This window comes from Cottoperca gobio, chromosome 17 (genome assembly GCF_900634415.1).
Source record: "Cottoperca gobio chromosome 17, fCotGob3.1, whole genome shotgun sequence".
Classification (NCBI taxonomy): Eukaryota; Metazoa; Chordata; class Actinopteri; order Perciformes; family Bovichtidae; genus Cottoperca; species Cottoperca gobio.
Genome location: NC_041371.1, coordinates 11,941,343 through 11,954,606, shown reverse-complemented (window position 1 = coordinate 11,954,606; position 13,264 = coordinate 11,941,343). Strand labels below are relative to the sequence as shown.

The 13,264-nt window shown below is 40.1% G+C and overlaps 1 protein-coding gene across 4 annotated transcripts in view; it reads left to right on the top strand.

Moving 5' to 3' along the window:
* Window positions 1-7,499, top strand: part of tnn (tenascin N) — a 42,557-nt gene extending 35,058 nt beyond the window's left edge. For all 4 annotated transcript variants that reach the window (XM_029454261.1, XM_029454260.1, XM_029454262.1 and 1 more), the window contains 7 exons: window positions 2,148-2,278; window positions 2,847-2,985; window positions 3,628-3,779; window positions 4,415-4,511; window positions 4,611-4,775; window positions 5,248-5,411; window positions 6,769-7,499. In XM_029454261.1, the coding sequence (XP_029310121.1) occupies window positions 2,148-2,278; window positions 2,847-2,985; window positions 3,628-3,779; window positions 4,415-4,511; window positions 4,611-4,775; window positions 5,248-5,411; window positions 6,769-6,918 (998 nt within the window). In that variant the 3' untranslated portion in view covers window positions 6,919-7,499. The remainder of the gene's footprint in view (window positions 1-2,147; window positions 2,279-2,846; window positions 2,986-3,627; window positions 3,780-4,414; window positions 4,512-4,610; window positions 4,776-5,247; window positions 5,412-6,768) is intronic.
* The last annotated feature ends 5,765 nt before the right edge of the window (window positions 7,500-13,264 follow it).

Genomic DNA, 13,264 nt, shown 5'->3' with positions numbered 1-13,264 from the left:
GCCTGTCTGTCTTCTTGCGGCGCGCTCTACTCACGTCACATGTATTGTGATACAGAGTCACAGAGTCAGTATGTCGCACGTCAAGTAAGGTCTGGAAAATGATTTGAAGCAGTGACTCGATCGGGCAGCTGGCCGGTTGTATTTAGAGAGTAAGTTGGACCCTGTCCGTGTCACTTCGGCAGGTTTCAGTAGGGGAGACTGGGGGAAATGGTAACATCTGAAATTGCACAAATCAGAAGAAATGTGTGAATGAAATGAAAATGAACTAATCCTATGATTTAATAACAGCAACCAAAGTAAACTGTATGCATTTGATTTACATGTTCAAGCGAATATAAATTAGTGTAAAGGTTTTCATAAATATGTTTTTTCCCTGTGAAATACGCAAGTGACCTGTTATGACCCCGTCAAAGAATCGAAATCGATAAGCAGAATCGGAACCGGAATCTTTAAAAGCCAAACGATACCCAACCCTATTGATCTGACAATACTGGATACACTGGTATTCACAGGGTCAAGGGTTAAGTATTAGAGTTCAGGGAATACATCAGGGTTGTTTCCTTGGGACAGAGAGTTAAATGCAGTGCTTGCATCATGTGTGAGACCTATTGGACTCATACACTTTTTAATATATATATATATATATATATATATATATATATATATACACTGCTGATCGCAAGTCTCAATAACAGTAATTTAGTCTCATTATAATAATTACCACATTTTGTTGACACCTGCAAATCTTGTGAACTTGGAAATGGTTGTATTATTCATTTATTAATGATGATGCCACACTAAACCCATGATTTCTTACGCCTTATGACATTTGTTTTATTGAACTGTACATTTCTTACAAAGTCCATTAGTTTGCTCTGAACTTCAGAACTACCAGGGAGCACCGAAACTCCTGCTCTGTCAGGAAAATGAGTCCCACAGCCCAGGCCAGGTCACTGGGTATGTCTGGTATCTTAGTGAGAGGTAAAGATAGCAGCTGCAGCACATGGTGAACGGGTTACAACAGGGGTATTTGTGTGAGCCAGATGATCTGTAAAATCACTTGGGAGCTTTAAGTGAAACGGGGATCTTTTCAATTAGGCAGCAAATGGCCGAGTTTTGTATTATAAACTTGTCTCGTCGTAACTCATTTGAGTCCGTTGGTGGCTATAGACCAACGTGGTGCTGGGTTCAGATAGGAAAGCCATTGTGTCAAAAGATATCATCTGGGACACATAAAGGCACGTGTTATTCCATTTGAGATTTTATTGGACGTATTAACAAGCACCATTAATATGTCACTTAAGACTGTCTCACACCAACATCAGTGTGCTTCACAGACTTCTTCAGCAGCATTGCTTTCCAGTAATTATATCCCGAGAAGCACCTCCTAATCTGTCACTGTTAACACTTTTCTTGCATTACAGTTTTAATTACCAGAAAAGCGTTTTAACTTTTTCAGTGATTGTTAGACTGACAATTAGATGGTTTTGGAATATAATATAATATTGTATGAGACTTTAGTAAATAATAGATCGCTTGGGCTGATTTTGTACGGCATGGTGACATGCGCTTCCTCTATCTTCTAAAGCCATGGGAGGTTAAGGCTCCCATTGTTACAGAAGGCATCGTTGTGTCAGACAAATTATTTCAGCGTATGTTTCAGGTCAAACCTTCAAAGCATTTCAATTTGTTCGATGAACTGCCATTTCTTCTGCAGAGGCAAATTGTGACTTTGCAGGCGGCTGCTAGACATCCCTAGTGTTGTGCTTCAGGTGGAGAGAGGCTAAGAAAAGCTACAGCTTCAGATATATTCATGTTGAACTCGTAGAGAAAAGGAATAAAGAGGGATGAATACGGCAAAGCTAAGTCTCTGCATTTGGGAAACACTTCACTTGCATGTGATTGTAAGAAAAGATGTTTGATTTGAAATGATGATTTAACAAAAGCATTAACATATCTGTTTAATGAAAGGGATCCTATTCTTACTAGGGGTCCCTCACAATTGATTATTTCCCCCATTTTTAGTAAACAAACTAAAGTATAAACAGCACTAAAAAATGTCCAATCCAGGCCTGCGTTGTAAAGATGTATAACATAAACCATATTCTTGTGCTGTAATCCACTCTGATTTACAATCAAATCCACAGACATCGATGCCCCTGAGGACTTGAAGGCAACAGATGTGACACTGGATTCTGCTTTTTTGACCTGGATTGCTCCTCTCGCTGACATTGAGGGGTACATCCTCACATACAGAGATGAGGACGGCAACATGGAGGTAACTTACATTTCTCACCCAAAATATACTGACACCACACTAAAAATGTATTCGCATGTGCCACAACTGAGGTGTTAGTCTCATTATTTGTTAATAAAGAGATTGTTATGTACACATTTTATATTAAATGACAAAAAACTCACTCATATGGAAACTGAGGATGCAACAACCTTTTATTCAGAATTGGGTAACACAGAGCTGCCGTTCCTTCTGAGTGTCCTGTGGCCAAATGGGAATATTACTTTACGGTGCTGGATTTTAAGTCCTCACAAGCATACAAATACCACTTGGATAATATTTTCTTCACTGTTTGACATATGCTGAGGCGACAGTAAATGTGAATGTTCGATTTAAGCTCTGGAGAACGCTGACCTCTTGTGGTCAGAAATGCAATGGATTTACTTGTAAGGATTTGTAAGTGTATGAGGTGATTGATCTTTTCTACTTCATAATAAAACTAATTCAGGAGCACACTTAATGCCTGCCTCTTATTGAAGCTCAAGATGATGTCATCACTCATAAATTGAGAGCTCGGTAAGATTAACTGCAATTGTTGTGCTGCGTGCAGACGGTTGAAAAGCAGCTCGGGGCCAGCGAGAGCAGTTTTGCTGTATCCAGTTTGGAGACAGGGAAGAGATACATCGTCACCATCATCGCCTACAGGGGGAACAAGAGCAGCAAGGTGCTACAGACGACCTTCAGAACAGGTCTGTGCACTACTGTCTGCTGAGTCACGACTGCTTTCTGTGCACGTTGCTCTTTGATGATATCCTCTATTCTCTTTTTATTGTATTGTATAGTTGTGTCAGTTTGTTGTCATGTTATTGTGCGCTTCAATATCACATCGCAAGTATTAAATAAACATAAAGCCATTTATGCCCAAAGACTATGTTTAGTATGATATGGAAAAACGTCTAAAGTCTTGAAATCTGGTACTGGACATACTTTGGGCAAGTATCCGTATCTAGCAGTACACCTTAGAAAAGTTTAGATGACATGAAAAATCCCATTTTTATCTATAGTTAAACTCAGGATTTTAGAGAAATGAGGCAAAACGCCAACATCGTGTTTATTAAATGACTTTCATATGATTTATTTTACACTGTTTATGTGTGCATCTTTGATATTCAAGTTGTTATGAGTTCATAGATTCCAAATACTTGATGACTCCATGTCATTGCTGGGATACAGACATTGTTGTGTCATTATGTTTTCGGGTTTTCTGTCCGTATATAACATTCATTATAACATATGAAAACAATATCTCAGGAAACGCCTCGAGGGAAATTCTTCAAATTTCAAGTTGCGGGCCCAAATGGCTTAATAACGCTGTCACACATTTTCCCTAGTTGGCCTCCTGTACCCCTTCCCCATGGACTGCGTCCAGATCATGAAGAATGGCAATAAGAAGAGTGCCATCTACACCGTCTACATTAACAACAACCGCTCCAAACCAATTGAGGCTTACTGCGACATGGAGACTGATGGAGGCGGCTGGCTGGTACAAATTACTTACACAGACCAAAATATGGAAAACTATCTTTTGAATACGCTTTCAGGATAGTAATAATACTGTTTATTTTTGTATTATTATTTACAGAATTTATAACAGTAAATATTAAAGCAGCATTCCACCGACTCACACACAGTATAATATATATATATTATACTGTGTATATATATATATATATATATATATACTGTGTGTATATATATATATATATATATATATATATATACAGTATATACAGTATATATATATATATTAACTGTGAAAACAGTTGTATAATATTTCCGTTGGCTTCTCAAAGTCTGATAAATGATCCTGATGATGTCCACATGCTGTTGAGTTGCCTCATGGGTACAGTAAGATCGAGTATTTTTGGAGCAAAGGACTTAAATTCAAGATATCTGGACCTCTGCCATTTCGATTTTGACTATTCTTTATAAATCCTAGTCCCTCAGCTTTACAGAAGTGCAGTCCTAATTCCCTGGAATACACAGTTAATGATAGTAGTTGACAGTTATTGCTACTGAAATGTTAGTTATGGAGATGGTAACCAACAACCCGAAGCAGATGGTTTGAAACTCTTGTGGAACAGATGTCAGTGAACATCCTGTGCTCGCTGCTTTCAGGTGCTCCAGCGACGTACCACTGGCAAGCTGGACTTCATGAAACGCTGGAGACAGTACATAGCCGGCTTTGGCAACATGACAGAGGAGTTCTGGATTGGTGAGCACTGGTTCTCCACAGACATTGAAACATGCACATCTGAACAGTAATGGAGCATTTCTTTTTGCTTTCACATTCTCTGTCTGTCTGCTCCCTCAGGTCTGGATAAGATATATGAGCTCACCAACACTCCGACTCAATATGAGGTGAGGTTTGACGTGGGACTGGGCGCCGAGAGAGCCTACGCTGTATACGACGACTTTAAGATCGCACCGGTCAAGGAGAAATTCAAACTCACTATCGGCAAATACAGTGGGACAGCAGGTGAGCCTTTTGCTCCTAAAATCTTTTCCAGACTTCCAGCAATACAACAGCATGTGTAGCTTTCAAAACGCATATTCTCTCAGACACGGTCCCCATTATTCTGTGGGGTGCTGAGAAAGCTAATACACACCAACATTAGATGCGATATTTGTTTGAGAAACTCTGTATATTCAGTCAGGTATAGACAGCAGCTATATACAGGTGCTATCTGAAGAAGGCACAATCTCAGTGAGCTTTGAAGCCAGAGATGGAAACACACAGCAAGTGGCACGCTGTGTCTACACATGCCACAGTGTGCTGAAACAACATATACTGTATATCTCTATTTTTAGCCTTTTTATTAAATTTATCTTCACATGGAAGAAAAAGAAGCGAGCAGCAAAATCTGAGAATATATAGTTGATAGAGGAAGGTTGAACTGCACACAGACAGTTTTTAACATTTAGACTGTACTACTGTTGATGATCCCCAGGTGATGCTATGACCTACCACCAAGGCCGGCCCTGGACCACTGTTGATAATGACAATGACATCGCCCTGGGTAACTGTGCCCTGACCCACCGTGGCGCATGGTGGTACAAAAACTGTCATCTGGCCAACCTCAATGGAAAATGGGGAGACATCAGGCACAGTTTGGTGAGTGAGCAGTGACGCGGTCCTGCACTGGGTCATGCATGATGATCATAGGGCTCTATCCTGCCGTTATTGTGGCTCTGCCAATGAGGGTTTAAAAAAGAAGAATAAAACCAAACAAATGGGGAATCTAGTGGAGTGGTTCATCCAGTTGTCGCAGGTACTGGCATCAGCAGACATGCACAAAATGAGAGTATTAAATCATTCTGTTCACAACAATACTCCATGACAAAGTATTGAATTTACCTCTCATGGTGTAGTGTGTCTTCTCACCAATAGGTGGCACTGACAGTACTTTGTGAGGACACATTTATACTAACCCAAGTTACCAGTTAACTTCGGATCCTTGAGAAAAGGCTGCACCTTTGCCTTCACTCCATCTTTGTCAATGAAAGACTTTATTTTCCAACTTGGTTTTGAATGTGATTCATTAAGTTGAGCTACACTGGAGACTTTTTTTGACCTTGAATAAAAAGTGGATCTCAAAACTGGTTTATTTTCAAATGTTCAAAAAGAGTTCAGTTCAAAATGTCGAAGATGCAAACTAACTTTTTATTGACTGTGGTTTTTGATTAATTCAGCAGCTTTCAACGAAGAGTTCTGCTGTTTTTTTTAATCTATTTGTTTATCACTTCTCTAACTGCTAAAGGAAATTCAGTGAGTAGTTTTACAACCACCACTCAGAACACCTGCGTCTCATTTATAGATTTGCTACTGCTAAAAATACTGCACCACAAATGCAGTCAACCATAATGATACAAAACAATTAACCTTTTGTAATTTGGGGTCCTTATAAAACATACTCTGAGAAAGACAAATAAAAAGAGTTCTGACTGGGAGGCTGTTCCCTGGTCAGCAATCAAAGACAACTTCACCCCCAGCCCACTCTTAGTTGTTTTGGTATGTAGAGACGAAGCACAAATGGCTTGAATCCATCAGCAGTGATAAGAAAACACATTTCTCACACCAGCTATAAACCATAAGTGTTTTTTACCAGGCTGATAGGGTAACAACAACAGTTATTATGTCTAAGGGAGTCTGATACTGAAGAAAATGCCAGGGGATTTCTCTGCTCTTGTCGAGATTTCATCCATAATATTGCCGCTGCAGATGTCTTCCGTAATGTTTGTCGGCGAAATGCAATAACAGTCAAAACGAGTTTGTACTCGCATGAAATGAAGCCAGAGGCTGGTGTTTATTAGTGTTTGTCATTCTGCCTGTCTGCAATTGCCGCCTGCCTCTTCAGTGACTCTGTCTCTTCTCTTTCATCACTCCCAACGCATAACCATACTCTACTTTCCCCCTCTTTTACGTTCCCCTCTTCGACATATTGTCGCTCAAACTGCTGTCCTGCTGTCAGGGAGTTAACTGGGAACCGTGGAAGGGCCACCTGGTGTCCCTGGACTTCACCGAGATGAAGATCCGACCTGTGGGAGCCTTGTCCAGCAGGAAGAGGCGATCGTTGGTGGCCAGAGAGAAGAGCAGAACCACAAACCTCCAAAAGAAATAATAGAGCACTTCCCACTAAAACCACAACAGCCGTGACCATTAAGCTGCCATCACACCACATTTGAGTGTTTCTGTACATTTGTACATACATATGTCCCCACATGCCTCTATGTGTCTCTACTCTTGGACAATATGTACACTTATTTGGGTAACGAGAGAAACGCTGATATGCAATAGTAACTTATTATCTGTTTGTATACAATGACATTAATCAGAAAGTCCTAGGTTTAGTGTGATTGTGGGAAAGCGGCAAATAGAAAATGCCTTTGAGTTGTTTTGAGTGAACTGAAGTTGAACATTAACAAGTTTAGTCTTATCAGTTATAATGCATTTGTTATTTTTAAAAACTCCTGTTTCACTGATTCTGGTAGTAACCTCCATTATAGATCAGGAAACAGGATTAATCCAATTTTTCTCCAATTACTGCATTCATTTTAACTTTCTCTTTAAACCTCAGGGCAGCAGCCCGGGTTATTTGTATTATATTTGTTTATTTTCTGTCCTATGAAGAATTTGAGTAGCAACTTCTCTTGTGTATAGCAGATTTGTCATAACAACATAAATGTAAAATAATAAATAAAAGATGGCTCGTGTGTTTTATTTTAAGATCAGGTGTGAACAATTAGCGAGTTAGTGCCCTGAGTTTATTGACTATGAAGTTGGCTGGCTGTGTCACATTCAGCTGTCACTGTGCCGCAAACACTGTCAAATCACATTAGTGTGTGAAGGACGAGCCAGAGAATAACAATGGATGGTCTGGAGTGACCATATTGCTCCTGCTTTACATTCATATGATACCGACAGCGCATATCAATCAATGATGTGCCGACATCAAACGCCAATAAGGATGAAGTGCGTTTGCCCCATCCTCAAGGACTTAATGAACAAACTCTTGTTTTCAATCTGGAAAGCTGACAAAGGTTATTAATACTGCTTTGACTTTGACTTCATACATAATTGCATTTTTTACACTTTTATTACAAACTGTTGGTTTATGAGACAAGGATGGAGCACATAAATCAACTTTTCTGCTGATGTGACAGAATTGATCTAAAAGTCCCCGCTCCTCCATAAATTTTGCATTCACGAAATGTCTTTTAAACCTTCATGGCCCATAAGGTTTTATTCCAACCATTCTTCAATCAGGATTGTCAAGGTCAGAAATAAGGACCATCATCAAAGAATTTATAAGCCAGTGACCATTTCGTTTTACTAATTGTATTGTCAGACTAAGATTATAGCTGCTCATTCATATTTGTGCCACACATTCACACAAGTAAATGTTTTGTCATTTTCTAAAGCCTTAATGGACAATAATATATTAGAACTACTATAGTGCTATATTACTTTATCACTGTAATGATCTATTTTGAGATAACAGGAGTCTTAAGAGTGCACAGCAGCTCTGTGAGGCTGCTCTCTGAGATAAATGCCAACATCCTAATATTGTGAGAGCGCTCCTAAACAATATAATCAAATTGTTTCCTTCCTCATGCTAATTCAATGTAACTCTAGACAATTCAGCTTCAGTTGTAATTGAACTGAATTATTTTGTCCTCTATAACTTACATTGAAACTGCTTTAAGGGCAGGAGGAACTATCACAGCGACTGGTAACCCTGCCAATGTACAACAACAAATGTTAATGGATACATGGCTTTAATGACAATTAAATAATGTTGATGCATGTCATTAGTTTGCAAGTATTTCATATTTGGACTAATTTTATCTGTACCAAATGTCAAGGCGATCCATTTGATAATTGTCAAGACATTTAACTCTGAAACAAAAAAGTCAACCTGCTGGTGGTGGTGTAAGAAAAGTTGGGATCACCAAATCAATTGGGATTCATCCTCTGGGGACCATGAATGATGCCAATCACTCCGATAGTTACAGCAGCCGTGGACCAACAGACTGACAGTAGCTTTAGATTAATGATCCTCATCTCAAAGTCTCCTCACAAAGCTCACAATGCATTACTAATTCGCCAAAATCATGAACGTATTAGCTCTTTACCTGAGTTTTCAACAACTTCCAAGTGTTCATGAGCAGATGGAGTTTGCTCAGTTTGAATTCACGTTATTATTGAAACTGCCACCTTAAAATAAAACTGCTCAGCGAGGTCAGACGCTCTTCTGTTTCTCTATCGAGATCTGCAGTGTTCCTACAGTGTAACACTTTCATCATACTGAATTGAGAAACTGAACTTGTAGGGACTGATAACTGTTTGCCGTCTGGTCTCGCAACAGTTTCCCAATTCTGTATCTCATAATCTGTAGAAGGCAACAGCACTGGCTGTCTGAGAGGGAACCATTTTACACAGCTGCCAAAAAGTGTTAGGAAAGGATATAAATGACACATTACACCATTTAAACACAAATTAAATGGAGATTGATTGAAAACAAACACTGCACCACCTCAAAAATACCATTCCTTCCTCAAAGGCCAAATGTAGAAGTGAAAAGAAAATGTTTTTGAGTGTTTATTCATCAAAATCAGAAGAGTGTGAGAAGGATTCTGACTCAAATTTGGCAGCAAATATTAACAGCATAGCATTTCATTTCAACTTTGAAATGAAATGTCTCACAAAAGCTCATTGATGCGAAATGCCTTTTCAGCCACAGTGATTGCAAATTACTTTAAGGAGATTGGTTCCTGCCATTGCTCTGCGAAGCAAGTGGTTTGCTTATTGCCAGCATAAACAGAGGCGGCAGAAAGAGCCTCTCTTTCTTTCTGCCTGTCTCCTCTGTGCGGTTACATACTGTACAGTATAAGCTTGCAGACGTTTGCATTTGTTAGCCAGTGTCACTTTGGTTCAACACTTACGCCTTGGGTTCAGCGTGATGTGCTTTTTCCATGAGAGAACTTGGTAATGTTGTAACAAGGGAGTGTTTGTTTTAAGAGGTAGGGTGTGAGCTGTTCATGGAAAAGAGAGAAGTACAGACCAGACAGAAAAGAAGAAGAGAAGAAGAGAGAGAAAGAGAAGAGACTTTGGAATGAGCTTCTCTTGTCAAAATGTCTCATTTCATGTCTCAGTAAATGAGAAAACAAAAAAATATTCACTCACCCCAAGATCATGGTGTAAAATATGGCATTAAAGTGCACATTATAGACAAGGTGTGAGTTCACTAATACACGTTTCTCAAACAGGTCCATAGGCTCCTGTAGTGGCCCGTGCAGTTGTTCTATCCATATGTGCTCCCTGTATTAGATGATCAAAATATGCTGTAGTAGCAGGAGTGTAATATTAAAGTGGAACATTATTTTATAAAGGATATTTGTCAAAGATAAAAACAGAGATATCAAGTATCAAAATGCGGTCCCCATATTCTTACAGTACACTTAGGCTACTCCTGTTTGGATGGATGGACGGATGATGTCATGATTGGTTAAGGTAGCAATATATTGTAACAGGACATAGTTATTATAAAAAATGAATAAAAATGTTGCATCTGCCTTAATTAATCACTGGTTTAATGCACCACCTGGCGAGCAGCTCCACAGGTGCGTCATGCTAAACACTAACATGCTAATGGCGGATTCTACAGAGTGACTTCTGCGTTAACTTTCACCGTCAGTGAGGTGTGTGAGGTGTTCCTGTGTCACATTGTGCCTTGAGAGTAAACTAGCAGCAAACGTGGAGCAGGCGTTCAGACAGGTGAGTACAAAAATACAACCTCTGCGTTGCCTAGCAACACAGCGCTTTGGTGCGCATGCTATGGCGTTTCTCCTTTGCTGTGTGATTGTGCACTATATTGTTTTACGTTACATCTCTGCCGTAGTGTTTTTTTTCTTCTTCTGTCTATTCTATCTTAAGCATCAGGTTATTTAATTTACAGTATATCTCAAAAGTGAGTACACCCTTTAGATTTTTGCAAATATTCTGTTATATCCTTTCAGGGGATAACATTATCCTACTGAAACTTTGATATAACTTAAAGTAGTCAGTGTGCTGCTTGAATAACAGTATAGATTTATTGTCCTTTGAAAATTACTCAGTACACAGCTGTTAATGTCTAAACAGCTGGCAACAAAAGTGAGTACACCCCATAGTGAACATGTCTAAATTGTGCCCAAAGTGTCAATATTTTGTGTGACCACCATTGTTATCTAGCACTGCTTTAACCCTCCTGGGCATGGAATTCACCAGAGCTGCACAGGTTGCTTCTGGAATCTTCTTCCACTACTCCACGACGACATCACGGAGCGCACGGATGTTGGACACCTTGCACTCCTCCACCTTCCTCTTGAGGATGCCCCACATGTGCTCAATTGGGTTTAGGTCTGGAGACATACTTGGCCAGTCCATCACCTTAACCTTCAGCTTCTTCAGCAAGGCCGTTGTCATCTTGGAGGTGTGTTTAGGGTCATTATCATGTTGGAAAACTGCCCTACGGCCCAGTTTCCGAAGAGAGGGGATCATGCTCTGCTGCAGGATGTCACAGTATATATTGGAATTCATGTGTCCCTCAATGAAATGCAGCTCCCCAGTGCCGGCAGCACTCATGCAGCCCCAGACCATGATGCTGCCACCACCATGCTTGACTGTAGGCAAAACACATTTGTCTTGGTACTCCTCACCAGGGTGCCGCCACACACGCCGGACACCATCTGACCCAAACAGGTTTATTTTGGTCTCATCAGACCACAGGACATGGTTCCAGTAACTCATGTTCTTGGATTCATTGTCTTCAGCAAACTGTTTGCGGGCTTTCTTATGCATCGGTTTCAGAAAGGGCTTCTGTCTGGGGCGACGGCCATACAAACCGATTTGATGCAGTGTGCGGCGTATGGTCTGGGCACTGACAGGCTGACATCCCACTTCTGCAACCTCTGCAGCAATGCTGGAAGCACTCGCACGTCTATTTTTGGAAACCAACCTCTGGATATGACGCTGAGCACGTGGACTCAACTTCTTTGGTCGACCCTGGCGAGGCCTGTTCCGAGTGGAACCTGTCCTGGAAAACCGCTGTATGATCTTAGCCACTGTGCTGCAACTCATTTTCATGGTGTTGGCAATCTTCTTATAGCCAAGGCCATCTTTGTGAAGCGCAATAATCCTTTTTTTCAGCCGCTCAGAGAGTTCCTTGCCATGAGGTGCCATGTTGTCCAGCATTCAGAGAGAATTGTGCCCAAAACACCAAATTTAACAGCCCTGCTTATCATTTACACCTGAATCCTTGTAACACTAACGAGTCACATGACACCAGGGCGGGAAAACAACATCATTGGGCACAATTAGGACATGTTCACTATGGGGTGTACTCACTTTTGTTGCCAGCTGTTTAGACATTAACAGCTGTGTACTGAGTAATTTTCAAAGGACAATAAATCTATACTGTTATTCAAGCAGCACACTGACTACTTTAAGTTATATCAAAGTTTCAGTAGGATAATGTTATCCCCTGAAAGGATATAACAGAATATTTGCAAAAATCTAAAGGGTGTACTCACTTTTGAGATATACTGTATGTGGCTTAATAGGTGTTGCACCTGCCTTGGTGTCCTGAGAAATGTTATTTGTTGGTCATTATTGTCCTCTTTTCTGGTTACTTTTAGTGAGTCTACACAGAGGAAAGCAGTTCTGCCTGTTTGTAATTGATGATCAGTTGTATGCACAGGCTGCAAAATGCTGTTGTCTTTTTGGATATCAGGGCTCTGTGGTGTAATGCTGCCCCACAAGTTGTTAATACATTTTATTAGGTAGCCCATAGACTCTATAATTTAAGAATATTATCACTTAGAATGTCTTTAAAGTTACAGTACTTTTACATGTTATGGTACTCTTTCCATCCCTGGAGGTAGCACATCTTCAAGCAGCCTGCAGTAGGCTACACTAAGCAGCCAGATGTCTGGTGTTTTGTTCATTTTTGTATTGGCATCAGATGCACCTGTACTCTTACAGCAAATGTCAAGAGCCACCGCTTAGTTTATATTCCATTCAACAGAATGAGTGACTTGAATGTGGCTGTTTACATGTACTTCTCTTGCTCCGTCACAAATGTGGCAATGGGGATACTAGTCGATGTCAGATGAACCCTGACGGGTTGAGTACTTCAACAATTGAGAACCACTCAACTGAAAGTGTTGAAAATGCTGGCAGCTCATTGATTGTTGTTCACAATTGATCACACGTTTGCTAAGCACACCAGTGATAAAAACACATTTGTCATGGAGTTGGATACACCTCCTGATCGAATGAGAGATGCTTTTTCTTTTTTTTCTCATGTCACGGTGAAAAAGATGACAAGTTGTCAAAGATCATTTCCACACCTCAGGCCTTTAAAGAATGAAATAAACAAACATGTTGTTTATGTTTAAAGTGAGATTTAAGTTATGCTAATAACT